At 48.5% G+C, this 20,310-nt stretch overlaps 1 protein-coding gene across 1 annotated transcript; it reads left to right on the forward strand.

Moving 5' to 3' along the window:
* The first annotated feature begins 18,159 nt into the window (after positions 1-18,159).
* Positions 18,160-19,139, forward strand: LOC123398115 (rubredoxin). The gene has a single exon (XM_045092617.1). It carries the CDS (start codon positions 18,272-18,274, stop codon positions 18,878-18,880), a length of 609 nt encoding a protein of 202 aa, XP_044948552.1. The 5' UTR covers positions 18,160-18,271; the 3' UTR covers positions 18,881-19,139.
* The last annotated feature ends 1,171 nt before the right edge of the window (positions 19,140-20,310 follow it).

The raw sequence follows: 20,310 nt of genomic DNA on the forward strand, positions 1-20,310 counted from the left end.
CTCGTGCTCCGGAGAGGCTTTGTTTTATCCGTCATGGACATGAGTTACATGGTGTAGAGAGAGAGCCAGAGCTCGGGGGAAAGAATGAGCCTGAAGGAGGAGAAGAAGAAGATGTCCCTAGCTATGTGGAGGGGGGTGGCTTATATAGAGTGTGCCACCTCCTCACCTCTTATGTTACAAGATGGGGCATTGATGCCATAATTTCAGCCCACTACAGATGTCTTGCCGACTGTTGGTATTTGCATGACCGAGTGAGTCATACGGCCGAGTGGTTGACTGTCATCTCAGTGGATTAGATATTGTCACGACCCAGTAGGAATTTCCCTTGTAGTCCTTAAACTAATAATGAGGTGCCCTTGGGTAGGACCTATTGGTCAGACCTATGACCCTACCCGGGGGCTATATCCCCGTCATTAGCCCCCGAATGGATCAGGGTCCGAGTGGTGAAGGTGTCGATGTAAATCTTGTAGCCGCAGACCGAACTTGAACGTGCTTCAGGGCCTTACAGAATTGTGCGTCGATTGAAGTATCCATCATTCGCCCTGATCGATTCTGCTGAGTAGTATGTCCAAGTGAACTTGATAATTGAAGTAGATCCGAGTGACCAACATGATCTTGAGACCCTAACTGATTGTTGGTAGTCGGTTGGAGTCTGTTGAATCTGTTGAACTTGAATGTTGTTGGTGGACCTGACCAAGCAGAATGTTTCTTTTTTGTATTTCTCTTCCTGTGGGGGCACGCTCAGTGCACCCACTCGGTGTAGTCCCCGAGCCTCTGTCGTACTAGATGAGTCTGGCAGAGGGTTTAAGACTTCCAGTGCTTGTCATGCTGAATGTTTGTTGAATCTGCATTATATGATTTCTGGATCAAGGTCAAGTCTCCGAGTGTATTTTTTTAACTTAGGCGATACGGGGTCGCAGCTAAGTTCCCGAGTGTGGAGCGTTTCTGTACTCGGAGTAGTTTTAACTTAGGCAATACAGAGTCGCAGCTAAGCCTCCGAGTGCGGAGCATGTCCGCACTCAGAGTTGTTTTTAACTTAGGCGATACGGAGTCGCAGCTAAGCCCCCGAGTGTGGAGCATGTCCGCGCTCGGAGTAGTTTTAACTTAGGCGATACCGAATCGCAGCTAAGCCCCCGAGTGTGGAGCATGTCTGCACTCAGAGTTGTTTTTTAACTTAGGCAATACAGAGTCGCAGCTAAGCCCCCGAGTGTGAAGCATGTCCGCACTCGGAGTAGTTTTTAACTTAGGCGATATGGAGTTGCAGCTAAGCCCCCCCGAGTGCGGAGCATGTCCGCACTGAGAGTTGTTTTTAACTTAGGCGATACGGAGTCGCAGCTAAGCCCCCGAGTGTGAAGCATGTCCACACTCGGAGTAGTTTTTAACTTAGGCGATACGGAGTCGCAGCTAAGCCGCCGAGTGCGGAGCATGTCCGCACTCAGAGTTGTTTTTTAACTTAGGCGACACGGAGTCGCAGCTAAGTCCCCGAGTGTGAAGCATGTCCGCACTCGGAGTAGTTTTTAACTTAGGCGATACGGAGTCGCAGCTAAGCCCCCCGAGTGCGGAGCATGTCCGTATTCAGAGTTGTTTTTAACTCAGGCAATACGGAGTCGCAGCTAAGCCCCCGAGTGTGAAGCATGTCCGCACTCGGAGTAGTTTTTAACTTAGGCGATACGGAGTCGCAGCTAAGCTGCCGAGTGCGGAGCATGTACGCACTCAGAGTTGTTTTTAACTTAGGTGATACGGAGTCGCAGCTAAGCCCCCGAGTGTGAAGCATGTCCGCACTCGGAGTAGTTTTTAACTTAGGCGATACGAAGTCGCAGCTAAGCCCCCGAGTGTGAAGCATGTCCGCACTCGGAGTAGTTTTTAACTTAGGCGATACAGAGTCGCAGCTAAGCTGAGCGGTGGCACACGGGGCAGCCGAATGATGAAGACGTGCCACACGGAGTGGCGATGCGCATGTCATCCGAGTGAGGTAGACGATTCTGGCTGGGTGGCAACGCGCGCGGCGGCCAAGTGATGTATGTCGAGGAGGCGTCCGACCCACCGACGGCACGCGGGGCGGCCGTGTCCACTACGCCATTGAAAGGGCTTCCGAACACGTGAAAACACATGAATGATCGTTGCGGTGACTGAGCCTGAGCAGCGACGAGGATGGCGCACGGATGCGTCGAGTAACCTGTGTATGAAAAATAGCACAAGCTAGCATAAAAAATTATCAAAGTAATATGATCTTTTCTGAAATAGTTTGTCTAAATTGCACCCATAGATACCCGCTGGGTGTGCCACGTGATTGCTGGTTCGGAACCAGCAAGAGTCTAAAAGAGTGAAGGATCCGGCTGAACTCGTTTGAGTACTGGACCCAAATGAAGCGGAAGTGAAGTGTTCCCACATAAAAATAAACAACCGAGTGCAGAGGTACACTCAGTGGCGTGGCCTTCGAGTAAACGTCATGTGCGACTTCCTCGACACTCGGTAATGTAGAAACGATTATTTAATAGAATGCAGTCTGTGAAAAATGACTTAGCTGAGTGACGACGCGCCGGGCGGTCGAGCGAAGTAGACACGTCCGGCTGAGTGGCAACGTGTTGGGCGGTCAAGCGATGAAGACGCGTCTAGCTGAGTGGCGACACGCGGGGCGGCCGAGTGACGACGCGCAGAGCATCCAGGTGACGAAGGAGCCTCCAGCCGAGTGACGACACGTGAAGCTGCCGAGTGCTGACGACGGATCCGAGTGAGGGACGACGCGCAGGGTGGCCGAGCGCTGACGACGCGTCCGACTGAGTGACAGCATGCAGGGCGGCCGAGTGATGACAACGCGTCCGACTGAGTGACGACGCGTGGGGCGGCCGAGTGCGGACGATGCGTGTCCGACTAAGCGACGGTGCGCAGAGCGGCCGAGTGATGACGACGCGTCCGTCCGAGCGACGATATGTAGGGCCGCCGAGTGATGACCACGCGTCCGACTGAGTGACGGAGCACGGGGCGGTCGAGTGCTGACGACGCGCGGGGCGGTCGAGCGAAGTAGACACGTCCGGCTGAGTGGCGACGTGTTGGGTGGTCAAGCGATGAAGACGCGTCTAGCTGAGTGGCGACACGCGGGGCGGCCGAGTGACGATGCGCAGAGCATCCAGGTGACGAAGGAGCCTCCAGCCGAGTGACGACATGTGAAGCTGCCGAGCGCTGACGACGGATCCGAGTGAGGGACGGCGCGCAGGGCGGCCGAGCGCTGACGACGTGTCCGACTGAGTGACAGCATGCAGGGCGGCCGAGTGATGACGACGCGTCCGACTGAGTGACGACGCGTGGGGCGGCCGAGTGCGGACGATGCGTGTCCGACTGAGCGACGGTGCGCAGAGCGGCCGAGTGATGACGACGCGTCCGTTCGAGCGACGATATGTAGGGCCGCCGAGTGATGACCACGCGTCCGACTGAGTGAGGCGCACGGGGCGGTCGAGTGCTGACGACGCGTGTCCGACTGAGCGACGGTGCGCAGAGCGACCGAGTGATGACGACGTGTTCGACCGAGCGACAGCATGTAGGACGACCGAGTCACTGCATGTTGGTCATCTGTATGCAAAATTCATCTCGACAAAGCGGTGTCATGTAAGTTAGTAGCAAGCATAGCTACAAATATTTTTGTTTCTGTTCGATTCTATTTTTGGGATTACGGACCACACATAATCTGGTTATGCATGATGACGGATAATTAAGGCATACCCATGATGACGGGTGGTTATGCATGCATGCATGCACAGTTAACTCATGCAAAAAATGTTTAATTGATGGCACTTAATGAGGCGATTATACCTCAACAAAGCGGTGTCAGCGGAGTTTCCCACTGGTGGGAGCCGTCCTCCGATTTCCTTATTTCCTGCAGGCAGTTATGGCTCGAGGAGGTGGCTACCTGGTATTGATAGCGTTGCAAACGGCGCTGTCGCCGTTGTTGAGGCTCAGCACGGTGGTCACGTCCGGGGCGACGTCGACCTGAGGCGGCGGAGGCGGAGGCGGCGATGCTGTCGTCATCTGCGTCAGCGGTGGCGACGTTGTCTTCATCGCCGGCGGCTTGGACAGCTTGGCGATGGCGACAGTTGTGGCGTTTGCGGGGCTGTCGTCGTCGGCGCCGGCGCCGGCGCCGGCGAGGTGTGGCTTCTTGTGGCTGGCGCGGTGGCCGCCGAGGGATTGGAAGGTGGGGAAGCACTTGTTGCAGGTCTTGCACTCGTACACGTAGAAGCCGGCCCTGACGCCGTCCGCGGTGGTGGCCTCCTCCGTGTACTTGCGGCTGGTGTACCTCTCCGTCTTGGCCGCCGGCGCCGGCAGAGGGCCGGGCGGAGGAAGCGACGGCGTCCCCTGCCGAGCCTCATGCGGCACCGTGGCGAGGGCGGGTGGCGGCGGCCTCGAGTCGACGGGCGGCGCGGCGCCCTGGGCGAGGAGGATGAGGCAGTGGGCCATGTCCTCCTCCTCGGTGGTGGTGCTCTCGGAGGAGGATGCCGAGGAGCAGGCCACCGGCGGCGTCTGGTGGCGCGACCTCTTGGTGCGCTTCCACTCCACGACGGCGCCCCCGTGCTGCTGCAGCCGATCGTCCACGGTCCGCTCCTCCCGGAATAGCACCAGTCTATGCTTGGTGCAGAGCTCGGAGCCTGCTCCATGTCGAGCCTGTGCCTGCACCACGGAGGTCGTTGTCGAGTGGCCGAGAACACGAGACCGGAGTCGACGACGTGGCGAATGGTGTCGAAGGCCGTGTGTGGAGACGTGATCGGCTTCCTGATCTCACGCCGCTCTTGCTGAAGTTCGATGATTCTTCTTGTATATGCTTGAATGGATGTTTGTTTCCCTGATGTTTCGTTTGTCTTGGAGATGAACAGTACAAAACAAAGGTGTTAAATCATGAAGATGAAACTGAATAGAGGGCACCAGCGGGAATCGATCTACCGCCGGTGGCTGAAGAAATAACCATATGCATCATGGCTCGATAGACGCCACGCCCCACGGTGGGCGCCAAATGTCGTGGTAACGATTCCGACAATAGAAAGAGGGTAGGATAATGGAGCATGATCTATCAAGATGCACATGGGTGACACAGTGGTTTTAGCGAGTTCAGGCCTCTCACAGTGGAGATAACAACCCTACGTCTCGTGCTCCGGAGAGGCTTTGTTTTATCCGTCATGGACATGAGTTACATGGTGTAGAGAGAGAGCCAGAGCTCGGGGGAAAGAATGAGCCTGAAGGAGGAGAAGAAGAAGATGTCCCTAGCTATGTGGAGGGGGGGTGGCTTATATAGAGTGCGCCACCTCCTCACCTCTTATGTTACAAGATGGGGCATTGATGCCATAATTTCAGCCCACTACAGATGTCTTGCCGACTGTTGGTATTTGCATGACCGAGTGAGTCATACGGCCGAGTAGTTGACTGTCATCCGAGTGGATTAGATTATGTCACGATCTAGTAGGAATTTCCCTTGTAGTCCTTAAACTAATAATGAGGTGCCCTTGGGTAGGACGTATTGGTCAGACCTATGACCCTACCCGGGGGCTATATCCCCGTCATTAGCCCCCGAATGGATCAGGGTCTGAGTGGTGAAGGTGTCGATGTAAATCTTGTAGCCGCAGACCGAACTTGAACGTGCTTCAGGGCCTTACAGAACTGTGCGTCGATTGAAGTATCCATCATTCCCCCTGATCGATTCTGCTGAGTAGTATGTCCAAGTGAACTTGAGAATTGAAGTAGATCCGAGTGACCAACATGATCTTGAGACCCTAACTGATTGTTGGTAGTCGGTTGGAGTCTGTTGAATCTGTTGAACTTGAATGTTGTTGGTGGACCTGACCAAGGAGAATGTTTCTTTTTTGTATTTCTCTTCCTGTGGGGGCACGCTCAGTGCACCCACTGGGTGTCATGGTAACGATTCCGACAATAGAAAGAGGGTAGGATAACGGAGCATGATCTATCAAGATGCACATGGGTGACACGGTGGTTTTAGCGAGTTCAGGCCTCTCACAGTGGAGATAACAACCCTACGTCTCGTGCTCCGGAGAGGCTTTGTTTTATCCATCATGGACATGAGTTACATGGTGTAGAGAGAGAGCCAGAGCTCGGGGGAAAGAATGAGCCCGAAGGAGGAGAAGAAGAAGATGTCCCTAGCTATGTGGAGGGGGGTGGCTTATATAGAGTGCGCCACCTCCTCACCTCTTATGTTACAAGATGGGGCATTGATGCCATAATGTCAGCCCACTACAGATGTCTTGCCGACTGTTGGTATTTGCATGACCGAGTGAGTCATACGGCCGAGTGGTTGACTGTCATCCGAGTGGATTAGATATTGTCACGATCCAGTAGGAATTTCCCTTGTAGTCCTTAAACTAATAATGAGGTGCCATTGGGTAGGACGTATTGGTCAGACCTATGACCCTACCCGGGGGCTATATCCCCGTCAATAACTGATACATGATGAATGTCATCCGGCATAATTATCCATCACCGATCCAATGCCTACGACTTTTTCCTACTGGTCCTTGCTACTGTTACCGCTACTGCTGTCACTGCTGCTACTGTTACCTCTACTGCTGTCACTGCTGCTACTGTTACCGTTGCTAATGTTACTATCATGCTACTTTGCTACTAAAACTTTGCTGAAGATACTAAGTCTTTCAGGTGTGGTTGAATTGACAACTCAACTGCTAATACTCGAGAATATTCTTTGGCTTCCCCTTGTGTCGAATCAATAAATTTGAGTTGAATATTCTACCCTCCAAAATTGTTGTGATCCCCTATACTTGTGGGTTATCACCCTACAGCTTCTTCGTCCATGCCACGGACCGGATCCGTTGATCCCCGTCAATCTTCGTGCCCAGGACCTCATCCGCGAGCCTTGCCGCCGTCCGCAACTTCCGTCAGCGTCCTGTTTGCCGCTGACTATAATGGTGAGATCCTTGTGAGTTCAAGGAAAACTAAGCCTCGGCCTTCGGTTTAGTTTAAATTGTGCAACGCCCATTGTTTGACACAAACACAACTTCGATTCAGTGCTCCATTGATTTCCATATAGGAAGTCGTTGGTTCGAGTCCCAGCCTTCCCAATTATTCTGCCATTCATTCTTTTTCATTTTTTCACCCATGCACACAGAGGCACTTGGGTTGAATCCTCCTAGGCCGTTGTACTTTGCTGCAATTCAGCCCATTCATTGTTTTTTTCCTGCTATGATTTTGCCAATATTATAGACATGCATGTTACAAAAAATGCCTTGTTTTTTAAAATGTTAATAACTAATAAACCATGCCTTGAATCAAAAGGATATATATATATGTGTGTGTGTGTGTGTGTGAAATGTTTAGAATTATCTGTAGATTAATAATATCCATATTTCACACATGTTTAAATTTTTTTAACTTATTGTTCGATCAATTTGCCGCATTGCCATGTTAAAGCGGTTTATTCCATCACTAATTAACCTTAGCTCCAATTAAATTGTTTTATATATGCAACTTGACTAGAAAAATGTGTAGAATAACATCGTGGCATTTATTTTGCTCCTTGACAACTCTAAAATTGTGTTCTAGGCAGATCTATAGCAAATTCAAAAATTACATAGGGGGACTTTCCGAAATTGTTATTTGTTGTTTCCGGCCTCATTTAAAATGCCTAGATGATGTAGTTGTTCATGCTTCACATCTTGCCATGTCAGCAACATTTAAACTTGCCATGTAATTAAACGAGAGTGAACGAAATATACGAATGTGGAGTTTCGTCAATATGTCACTCATTGCATATTGAGCTTCAGTTAATATAAAGAAGTTGATTGTTCGGCTTTGTCATGACATGCATAATTAAATGTACATACATCATATTTGATTGCGCATCATGTCATGAATATGTTGTGGTGTTTATAGTGTGTTGATTATTTATTTCGGGATTGTTTCTTCTCGATAGAGTTCCGAAACCGCTTCGGAGTGTGAGGATTTGATCGACTATGTTGGTTCATCTACTTCACAGATTCCTTCTTCTTCCAAGCGGGATCTCACACAAGATGAACATTTCCCTGGATACCACTTCTATCATTGCTATGCTAGTTGTCTCGCTTCTGTCGTTATGTCTCGTTACCTACCACCTGAATGTCAATCCTCCAAACATTGCCATGAAAAACCTCTAACCCTCCACATCGGAGAAAACCATTGTTTGGCTATGTTATCGCTTGCTCAGCCCCTTATTACAGCGCTCCTAGTTGCAGGTGCAACTTGCTTTCCAACATGGATTCCTTGATATATCACAATATTGTTCCTATTTACTTTAATGCACCTATATACTTGATAAAAGTTGAAAGTCTTGGTCTTTTGGCTTGGTGTTTTATTCACCTTTGCCGTCCTAGTTAATTGTGTACCGGTGGTTTCCATATTAAGCGTCCCTAACATGCTTGGGGTTGTTGTGGGGACCCTTGGTAATTCGTCTTAGTTTAAAACTCTTTCGATAGGGCCCAACTTTGATTCTACATTTGCCTAATAATTAATGAACCCAAATCGGGAGTAATTAATCCGTGGATAATTAATCAACCACGGGCCAATGCTTCTCATGAGTGTTGGTTCAAACTGAGTGATGTACAACGTCCTTTGGTCACCCAGGGTCTCAGTCAACCCGACGTCTTGCTCATCCGATCGTACCCTGAGAACGAGATACGTGACTCCTATCGGTTTTGTCGTCACGCTGGACGACCTTTCTGAATTTATTTTACCTTTTACGAAATATCTTGTGCACTCGGATTTCGAGGATACTTTGGGCTATCTCGAGGTTGATGTTTTTCACCGGGATTCCGAGGAAAAAACGAGTTTTTTTGTGGTTCAGGTTTTTCCACACTGCTTGTGGCTAGTTTGTGATTATGTGGCAACTTAGAAAACTTTGTTTAACATCCGATCATAGCAAATTTAACTAAAATATGCCAACTGTGTGTGTAACCGTGACTCTCTCTATTTATGAGTTCTGAATTCGAAAAAGGACACGGTGGTTTTATTACTATGATAATACTCTATACATTCTAAGACGGGAATCAAAATGAGCCACGCTAAAGTGCAAACTGCGAACCCCGCGGACGGGATCCAACCGATCAATCCACGGTGTTCGACCAGGTTGATCCTACACCAAATCAGTCGGATGACTCGTGTAATGGACCAACGTTGTACTAGTGCATCAAAAGAAAAATTCTTGGACACCACCTTTGCTTTTATTGGTTCATGAAGCCAAAACCGAATTGCTTGGTCCTTGTTGTTCTGTCTTGCGGCATGTAACATGCATTATGCCTGAATTTGCCTGCTATAGACCCTGCATGCAACGAATGATACTGCCGTTGGTTTTGACGTACAGTAATCTTCATCTCCTAATTCTTCGATTTCTCAAGATTTGAGCATAAGTAAATTGAAACGTGATGTAACATTATATTCTCTTTAGTTAAATCATATGTACAACGAAACAATAGTACGTGGCCATTTATTTGTGTCGCACACATTCTAGTTGTCTCTCGAGGTGTTAGTGTGTCAACGATGTATCTAACTATGTCAACATCAATCATCCTCAACCTTAATGACTATATTCTGTAAAATAACATAACATGTCAACAACTACATAAAGTTTATGATTCTCACATTATTACGGCCTCACAAACAATTTTTCAATCCGCTTGCAGCACTTCAAATGTGGTCTCCGCATCCTTCCTAGTTGTTTTCTCCATTATTACGAAATGCTTTTGTTTTCTATCATATAATTCAGATATGGTCTTCACAAATGCAGTCCATTGAGGATATATGACATCAGCAAGATAGTATCCCATGTTGTAGTCTCGGTCCTTGACAGTGTAGTTGCATGGAGGTGCACTAGTAGAAAAAAGGGTTTTGGTCCACTTGATAAAATCCCATTAGTCCCGGTTCACTCACGAACCTGGACCCATGGGGGCATCGGTCATATTTTCAACTTTCAACCTTTTCAGAGTTCATTTGTATACGAAAAAATATGATATCATGCCAACTTTCAACCTTTTCAGAGTTCATTTGTAGTGCTTTTCAATTTCATGGTCATTTAGCTCAAAAAATCACTAAATGCATGAAAAATACCAAATGAAGTCAGAAATTGTTGAAAATTGATGATGCGACTTTGAATGGTGCATTTGGAACACATAAAAAGTCTGGAGCTCAAATAAGTTCACAGAAATGAATTTCCTTTGTAATAGATGAGTTTACGTATGAAACCCTCATACTTCGAAAGAGATTGTCCGTTTTGTACACGGAATACATCCAATTTTTGTCGTAACTCTCTCAACTTTTTAGCACGTGCTATGTGGGTGAAATGATGATACCATGCCAACTTTCAACCTTTTCAGAGTTTATTTATAGTGCTTTTCAATTTCATGGTCATTTAGCTCAAAAATCAGTAAATGCATGAAAAATATCAAATGAAGTCATAAATTGTTGAAAATTGATGACGTGGCTTTGAATGGTGCATTTTGAACACACAAAAAGTCTGGAGTTCAAATAAGTTCAAAAAACTGAAATCCCTTTATAACAGATGAGTTTTCGTATGAACCCCTAGTACTTCGAAAGAAATTGTCCATTTTGTACACGAAGTGCATCCAGTTTTTGCCGTAACCCTCTCAAATTTTTACCACATGCTATGTGGGTGAAATGATGATACCATGCCAACTTTCAACCTTTTCAGAGTTCATTTGTAGTGCTTTTCAATTTCATGGTCATTTAGCTCAAAAAAATCACTAAATGCATGAAAAATACCAAACGAAGTCAGAATTTGTTGAAAATTGATGATGTGGCTTTGAATGGTGCATTTTGAACACACAAAAAGTCTGGAGTTCAAATAAGTTCAAAAAAATGAAATCCCTTTGTAACAGATGAGTTTTCGTACGAAACCCTCATACTTCGAAAGAGATTGTCCCTTTTGTGCACGAAGTGCATCCAGTTTTTGTCGTAACCCTCTCAATTGTTTGGCACATGCTATGTAGGTGAAATGATGTACCATGCCAACTTTCAACCTTTTCAGAGTTCATTTGTAGTGCTTTTCAATTTAAGGGTCATGTAGTTCAAAACAAATCAGTAAATGCATGAAAAATATCAAATGAAGTTAGAAATTGTTGAAAATTGATGATGTGGCTTTGAATGGTGCATTTTGAAAAATTTTATGACCTCAAAGCAACAAAGAATCACTGGAAAACAGTAAGTAGGAACAAAATAAAGTAAAAGACAAAACAAAAAACTAGTTTTAAAAAAAAAATGCCACCTACTCGGCCACCACGGCCTGAATACGACTAGAAACCCAACCAGTTGGTTGGGTTAGGATTCAGGCCCGCTGAAGGCCCAATAGGCCCACACGCAGTGACAAATTAGGCCCGGAAGCTTGCAGTTGAGAGGATCTCGACAGGGTGTGTGCAACAACGCTTATAAACACTCGCGAGCTCTCTCGGCTAGCGAGGTGGGACTAAAAATTTGGCCCCGGGCAGCACCACGCTTTGGTCCCGGTTGGTGGCTTCAACAGGGACCAATACCACCCTTTCGTCTCGGTTGGAGCCACCAACCAATACTAAAGGTCTCTTCTTCCCGCCCTTTTGGACTGCTGAAAATTGACCGTTAGTCCCGGTTGGTGGCTCCAACCGGGACGAAAGGGAGGCATTGTTTTCCCAGTTTCTGCCACCAACCGAAACCAAAGGTGTTCGCATATATGGTGGGACTTATCGAAATTTCCACCAACTCCCATTTCCTCCGTTCTCTTCTCTCCTCGTCGTCTCCGTCGCCCCCAAGCCCATCCTAGTCATCGCCTTGAGCCCGTCGCCGCCGACCCATGCCTCCTCCATGAGCCTGTCATCGCCGTCGCCGTCGCTCCCGAGCCCGTCGTCGCCTTGAGCCCATCGCCCTCGCCGTCGCTCCCGAGCCCGTCGCCGTCGTCGTTGTCCCGAGCCCGTCGTCGTGGTCGCCCCCGAGCCCATCGTCGTCGCCCTCACCGTCGCCCCCGAGCCCGTCACCATCGTCGTCGCCCCGAGCCCGTCGTCGCCCCGAGCCCATCGTCGTCGCCATCGCCCCCGAGCCCATCATCGTCGTCGTCTCCCCGAGGCCATCACTGTCGCCGTCGCCCCCAAGCCTGTCGCCGCCGCCCCGAGCCCGTCGCCACCGCCCCGCGCCTCCTCCCCGAGCCCATCGTCGTCGTCTCCCACTCCACCCCGAGCCCGTCGTCGCCCCTCGCCCGTCGTCGCCGTGCTTGTACATTTTCAAATATTCACTATGCATTTTTGTACATTTTCAAATATTCACTATGTACATTTGTTTATGTATAAGAATATCATGATAGATGTTTCTAGTTTATGATTATACATAAACAAATAGTAAAGTAGGACTCATGTCTACTCTATGATTGGTACCAAAATAGGACTCATGTAGCTAAGATTACATTTAGTACAACATCTTTGGTATGGGTCTTGGAAAAAATGAACATTGTTGGATCATGTTCTATTGCTAACCGATTTTGGTGATACCCCTCCAAGTAGTGACGAGACACGGTTTAAATTTGAGTCCCTGACTTGTTAGCGATGAAATTGTAGAATCTGTGACTTGTGAAGATTCCTTCATGGATGAACTAAACACACCGCTCCAAGTAGTCACGAAACACAATTTTTTGTTCAGAGAAGAACGTTTTTTGTTTATAGAAGAAAGTTTTTTGTATATAATCCGTTGTTTGACATTCATGAGAGGCGGTCCGTACGTCGGACATTCATGTTTGTATATTAATTGTCATGTTGTAATATTTGCAGAAACTATGGATCCAAGAAACTTGGAACAAGAACAGTTGTTGGGTGAGATAATCCGCGACGCAGGTGAGATCTCTTGGTATCTCAACGACACTGATGGTCTGGAAGGAGAGGATAACGGCTCCGGTGATCGAACAATGGAGGAGGAAGGACATGATCATGATGGCTCCGGTGACCGATTGCCGGAGGAAGAAGGAGACCATGATGACGGCTCCGGTGACTGAATGGAGGAGGGAGCTGTTGCAAAGTTCGGATCGAGCCAAACATCGGTTATGAGACGAGGCCCGAAGAGAAGGTTGCGCAAGGATGAAAAGTTCACAATCACAACACTCGCGGACGATGGCCTACCGATTCTACCCAAGCGGACCAATTACACATTTTCTACTCAGTGCGAAGCTATTGTTAGGGACAACATCCCGATCAGCATCAAGCAATGGAATAAGCCTAAGGGAGACGACGTCCCTGAAGGTGATTATGTCATCGATGGGCAGAAAGATGATCTTTGGATCGCTCTGAAGGAAAATTTCATCCTACCGCCAGAGGAGGATCCGAATAAGCCAGTTATAGAGCCACTGGTCAAGGCGTGTGCTCTTAAGAAGATGGAATATCTACTCATGAGGTGGAAGAAAGAGTTGAAATCAAAGTTTGTCGACAAAGGGAAGACTCCAGAATTCATCAGCCGATTTGAGAAGATGAGAGATCACTGGCCTGCATTTGTGGCCTACAAGACATCGGACAAGAGTAAGAAAATGTTAGAGACAAACAAGAACAATGCTGCAAAGAAGTAGCATCACCATCACACGGGGTCAGGTGGATACCTCAAAGCCCGTCTGTTGTGGGGCAAAGCCGAGAATGACCTGATTGCTAAAGGGGTCGAACCACAGACATTTAACTGGCCAGACCATTCAAGGACTTGGTTCTTCGGGGTTGGGGAAACATTGGACCCTGAAACAGGGAAGTGTCGTTGGACGAACGAGCAACTTCAATACCCATAAATAAGCTTCAGAAGTGTATCACCGCAGCGCAGGAAGGGACGTTCATTCCTGACAAAGAGAAGGACGAGTTGACTGAGGCCCTAGGGAATGCTGAGCACCGTGGACGAACACGAGGGACACCAGGCTCCGCTCCATGGAAGGTTGGGTTTCCCAATACAGGCGGTTACAGAACCTGAGAGAGAAAGAGGAAAGCGGAGTTGAGCGACATGCAGAAGATCAATGCAAGACTACAAAAGCTAGAGGAACTTGAGAGCCAGCGAGCTGCCGGACAACCATCTCAGCGGCACGAAGCTACCCGAGAAGCTACCCCGCCATCTCAGCAGAGAAGCAGCATGGCTTCCACGGAGCTTGTTCATCCAGACTTCATGGCTCCTAGCTACCCCGTGGATACTATCACGGAGGCTCAACATTGCGAGCTTATGACGAAATGCCGGAACCTCACTTTCAAGGCTGCTATTGGCTTTGTTGCACCTCCTCAACCCAACGGAACTTTTCACTGCCTTTCGATTCCACATGGCTTTGCATTTGTGATGGTGGATGAAGTAATGGAGGGATTTGAGGAGCTCTAGCTTGACCACCCTACAGGTGAAGGGGAGAATAAGTTGGTTCATGCTGTGAGGAGTACATGTCTATGGCAGAAGGAGTACATCAAGCTCCCAAACTGGACGCCTCCACCTACTCCTCCTCGAGCGAGTGATCAAGGCACTCCGCCTCCTCCCCCTCCTCCTCCGGCGAATGATTAGGGCACTCCGCCTCCTCCTCCTCCTCCTTCGGCGAGTGATCAGGGCACTCTGCCTCCTCCTCCGGCGAGTGATCAGGGTACCCCGCCTCCTCCTCCTCCTCCTCCAAAGAGTCAGGGCACTCCGCCACCTCCTCCTCCTCCTCCTCCTCGAGTGAGTGATCAGGGCACTCCTCCTCCTCCTCTCAAGCGAAAGAGAGACGCCGCCGCTCCGGCGGCTAGCAGTGATGCAAGTTTAGCAAAACGAAGAAGTGGGAAAAGAATTCCCCAGCTCGGCCAACAGGAGAAGCAATCGTGCCCCTTGCTCAAGGTGTCTAGCGATATCGTCGTTGCTAATCATCCGGGGATGGTGCCCAGAACAAATACTGATGATTACTTGGAGGATGATGTAATTTTTGAAACAGATGAGGTAACAAAAGAAAAATATAAATACGTGCATGGGAAGCCTCTCGTCAAACCTGGTCATCCTCCTCTAACACCGATGATGCACAAATTGCATGAGTATTACATGAAAAAAGCTGCAGGGAGTCTGGGAAAGACACTATCTATATGGCAGTGAAACCATAACATGAATTCATTGGAGCTCCAATGATGCATGTTGAATTTGTGGAGTTATTTCACATATACAATCAATTGGCCCTCGACAAACAACTCATGACTTCCTACTATTTGTAAGTATTACTTCTATAGTTAAGTCTCTAGCTCCGCTCGTTCATTGCATTTATACATAATTATCCTTACTATATATATTATGCAGATTGAAGATCGTCGAATTAAAAGAAGGAGGAATCTTCGACGTTGGGTTCAATAGCTCAAACGCCGTAAATGAATGGTCGGTACGAAAATCAATCAAAGAGACCGAGGTGAACTTGCTAAAGTCGTTCCTTATAAATCAAAACAAAAAGGAAATACTCTTTCCTTACTACTTCAAGTGAGTGTTGATGTCTTCTCTGTATACTCGGTTTCGCTTACTCGATGTTGAGTAATGTAATTGATGAGTTATATATGCGTGCGTACTTACCACTTTATTCTGCTATCTATTAAGGTTGACCGGGCAAAAGTAACTGTCTTAGACTCGAGACGTATAGATCCCGAGTATTATGCGGACATGACTGCAATGCTCAAGAAGTAAGTTCAGTCAATAGAAGGACCATATCGGCATGCAACTTTCGTTAATTTCCTGATATCAAGTAATCATTTTCTTTGTCTGGCAGGGTTTGGAAGAAGTTCACCACAAAGGCTCCCGGTCTAAACAAGGAGTTGCAATTTACGCATCCCAAAGTAAGTAGTACTAGCTAGTTTCGCGCATCTTTAATTGATTCAAATTTTCATCAATATATCATTACTAATGCTTGCTTATCAGTTTGATTGAACTCTATTCTCGTAAAGTGCTTGTACTAGGAAGGTGGGACTCATTTATGTGCATCTATGTATGCGAGTTCATTCGCCTCTCGACCTCTGAGCGGGCGGGCTTATCTGAGAAACAATATCAAGTACGTAAATAATATTCACAATTTTATTTTATATATTACCATCAATTGTGTTGAGTTTTATTCATATATATGCATGTATTGATACCCTTCTTTAAATTAGATCTGGGAGATGCGGGATGAACTCCTACACATGATCGCATACGACCAATTCAAGAGGAATTGACGGGATTCTTTCTTGACCACTTCATACGTAAAGATGGAGAATACTATGTGCATTATTTGTGATTGGATCTTAGATAGATGATGTTTGGGATTGTAAAAGATGTTATATTGTAAAAGATGTTAGGAATTGTAAATGGGTTCCTTCATTTTCTTATTAGCTAGCGTCAAGTTCTCTCTATATGTATAGTAGCTAGCGTCGACCAAGCACGCAGAAAGAGAGGACATTTCTCTCTATTAGCTAGCTAACACAATATGAAATCACTAAATTAACCCTCCAAAACCCCCACCCCCACCATTCAAAAAAAGCCCAACTCCGGCCAGATGCTGACGCGTGGATGCCATTTGGTCCCGGTTGGTATGACCAACCGGGACTAAAGGCTCTCCTGCCTGGGCTCCCTACAGCGGACACGTGGAGACCCTTATGTCCCGGTTGGTAAGCGAACCGGGACTAAAGGTTTTGGGATTTAGTCCCGGTTCCAGAACCCTGTCCAATAAGCCTCTAGAACTGGGACAAATGGGCAATTTTATACTAGTGATGATTTCCTGTTGCAAAGCCTCTTAAACACCGGAGACCGTTGATGTCGTTGTGAAAACCCAACATTTTAAAAAAAGCATGCCAAATCCATAAATCATGTGATATCACCGCTTCTACTATGATGGTGTCCTATATGGTGTGACCTTGATACATTCCTTGCGAACCTTTGGGATAGTTCTTTCACTTTCAATGCATGCAATCAATTGATCCGAGAATTCCTGGAAACCCTCTGGCCTCTCCAATAGCGAAAACTTCTTTGTACCCCGCATATTTGATTCTCTCAGATACTCTCCTCCAAACACCTCGACCACAACACAGTCAAACTTGACAATAGTCTTCAGGCACGTGATCTCCCCCGTCATGACCATCTCACCAGCGACATCTGCCGGTGTATCAAGTGCAAGCATTCTCACAACAGTCGTGCACATCTGCTTAGCAGAGAAAGAGAGTTTACCACAACAATCCCTTGTAAGCTTGAAGTAGTCATCGCGTGCCTCCACTGCGTCCACAATGCGCAAAAGCAATGGTTTTCACACGCGAAAACGACGACGAAGCCATGGATCATCCGGAAAAGTTGGGTTCCGAGCAAAGTAATCCTTCTGTAGTAGCTTTGTCCCGGATACCCTATCTCGATTGATCACTCTTCTCCCTTTAATTGAGCCCTTGAAAATTAAGAATATGCTCCACTTGTCGATCCATTTCCTCTTGCCTTGTCATAAATACGATCATGTCCACTTCTTCGTCCGAATTCGATGAATCGAAGAACTCATCTTGAATCAGTTGATCAAGCTCCGTCGGTCCATAGTCCTTGCCCGACAAGCATCAGAATCCATCATTTCCCCTAAAAGTTTGACCAAAAATTCCATTCAGACATTGTGTCGAACACATCCAGCGCAAGGTAGAGCTAGAGAGTTGTCGGACGTATGGTGATGTCTTCCAGGCCGCCGCCGTCGTCCTCCGCAGCAAGGACGGGACAGAAGACTCGTGTGACGGAGCTGACGAGGCGGAGTCTACGAAAGGTAACAAAGCTGCGAGACAGATGTTGCGAGGAGGAAGAAGAACGGAAAACAACAAATGGATCCCGCAGTTCTGCGGGGTGGATTTGATGCAATTTACGATGGTGTCAGGATGTCGGGTTCAACATAGCGAACATGTCCGGACACATCAGGACTCCCCCATATCCATCCATATATTTGGGCTGAATATGAATGTGCCGCTCAACCCGGACATTTGACATCGATTTAAAAGGCCGAGTTAAGTTAAAATTTTGTAACCGATCAATAACCGAACGACGTGACTGGATGTTTGAGGGGGTATGACCGGTGCGATTGTAGATGCTCTTGCTCCGTATTTCAGTCTAGCAATTTTGATGGTGTCCCGAAACATTTCTCCAAAGAGCATGTGACGGGTCCAGCCCTGGTGCACACATATCTTATCCTCCCACGCCCCCACTTTGCCTTAGCATCAACAGACCAAAGCATATCCTCCGCGATGGATTCGCTCCCCTCACCTCCATACCTTGGATCGGAGAGAGGGAGAGGAAAGAGAAAAACAAGGGGTTAGCTAAAATGGCAATGGCCACAGCACGGCTAATCCATCCATGCTTGGTGGTATCCAAGAGCCCAAGAACTGCACCAACACCCTTGCTCCTCCACACCCATAAGCCCCTGACCTCATCGTTTCACTTCACGCTCCACTCCGTCGACGTCTCCAAGGACGACAAGCCGCTGGACACGGCGCTCGAGACCAAACAAGAAGATGCAGCCGGCGTCGGCGTCGGCGACCTGACGACGCCACTGCCGGGGGAGTTGGACGCGGAGGAGGACGTGCCGAAGCTTGACCCCCGCCGGTTCGAGGAGCAGTTCGCGGTGCTGAACACGGGGGTGCACGAGTGCCGGTCCTGCGGCTACCTGTACGACCAGGCCAAGGGAGACCCGTCCTACCCGGTGCCCCCGGGGCTGCCGTTCGCCAAGGTCCCGGACGATTGGCGGTGCCCGACGTGCGGCGCGGCGCAGTCCTTCTTCGACAGCAAGAGCGTCGAGATCGCCGGGTTCGCGCAGAACCAGCAGTTCGGGCTCGGCGGCAACTCGCTCACCTCCGGCCAGAAGACGCTACTCATCTACGGAAGCCTCCTTGTCGGCTTCGCCTTCTTCCTCTCCGGCTACTTCTTGCAATGAGTACCGAGCGAGGCATCATCCTTTGATTCATTCCAGGAGGCTTCTTGCAATTAGTGAAGAGGAGAAACTAAGTAAGGCTGTTACCGGGTTAATCTTGATAAGTACTGTACTAAATTTGTGTGTATAGATACCTATTGCTTCTGCTACCAAGAGCCCAGAGAGAGAGGGGCGATGTATAGCAGAGGGGAAATGGGACATTTGTTTTGAGGTGCTGGCTATAATTTCCTTGTGGATGCAGTTCCCGGACAAATTTCGACTAGAATTGCTTACAGTGGTTAGGCATGAGTCCCCTCTCGCAAGGCCAATGTTGAATATTTAAGCATATTTACATTAAATATAATTCAGAAAGATGGAAAATAAAACATGATAATCAAAATACAGATGATAATTGAATTGAATCAAGAAAAAGATTGATGAAACTAGTCATGCAATCCGGAACGAAAGGGATAAGAGCAGCTCTAGCACACCCCGGAAAATGGCCGAAATTGAGACTAGACCCCATATAGTCGCTCAATTCGTATTTTTTTATAATGGCCCGCAAACCGCCTCCTTCGCGGAGTATATGTATGGGTCGACGGCTTGGATACACGACGAAACCTTATCCGCGCATTGCCGTCAATCCCAAATCCCTTTATTGATTTCTTGTTGTCGCCGAGCACAATCTCCCTTCCCCTCCTTGAAACATAACGCGGTATTGGTTGGCGGGCTGTCGCCGTGGCGACAACCCCGAGCGGAGGCGGTGCGTGGCATCTGACGCTGCACGGAAGCGGGTCACGTGCAAGTACACCAACCAAGGCGTGTCGTCGCCGCCATCGCTCCTCCTCCGTGAAACGGAGGAGTACGCACGCGCGTGCGGCTCTTCTCCGGTACATGCAACTCCTCCGAGGCGTCGAGCTCCCGCTCCTCCCTCACCCGAGCGAAAAGGGAGCTGGAGGAGCTCCCCCACTCCGCGCGATCAACAGGGAGCTGGAGGCCGAGGTTGCGTGGAGCGGCGGGCTGGTGGCATCGTCGGGCCGGAGGACTTCCTCCTCCCGGCGGAGGCAGACGCCATCGTGGCCGCATTCTCGCGCGTAGTGCGCGGGAGGAGGAAGAGGAGCTGCAGCACCGCTGGAGGGAGGAGGAGATCGACGCCGTGCTCGATGAGAGTGATAGAGAGCATTCCATGATCATCCCCATGGATACACCACCAACACCTCAAGCTACAAGTGGTCCCATGACGAGAGCCCGCACACGTGCCATTGAAACCGAGGTGACATCTCTCTTAGCTCACCTATCATTTGATCCACTCGAGACATGGTCACTACCTCAAGCGGAGACTCTCTACATACTCACGTGCTCGGAAGGAGACCATGGACCAATCGCGAAGGAACACAAAGAAGTAGAAGCTGAAGCTGAACGCCCCAACAGCCGGACGACCGAGCCCCGTCAGA

The sequence above is a fragment of the Hordeum vulgare genome, chromosome 5H (assembly GCF_904849725.1).
Source record: "Hordeum vulgare subsp. vulgare chromosome 5H, MorexV3_pseudomolecules_assembly, whole genome shotgun sequence".
Taxonomy (NCBI): Eukaryota; Viridiplantae; Streptophyta; class Magnoliopsida; order Poales; family Poaceae; genus Hordeum; species Hordeum vulgare.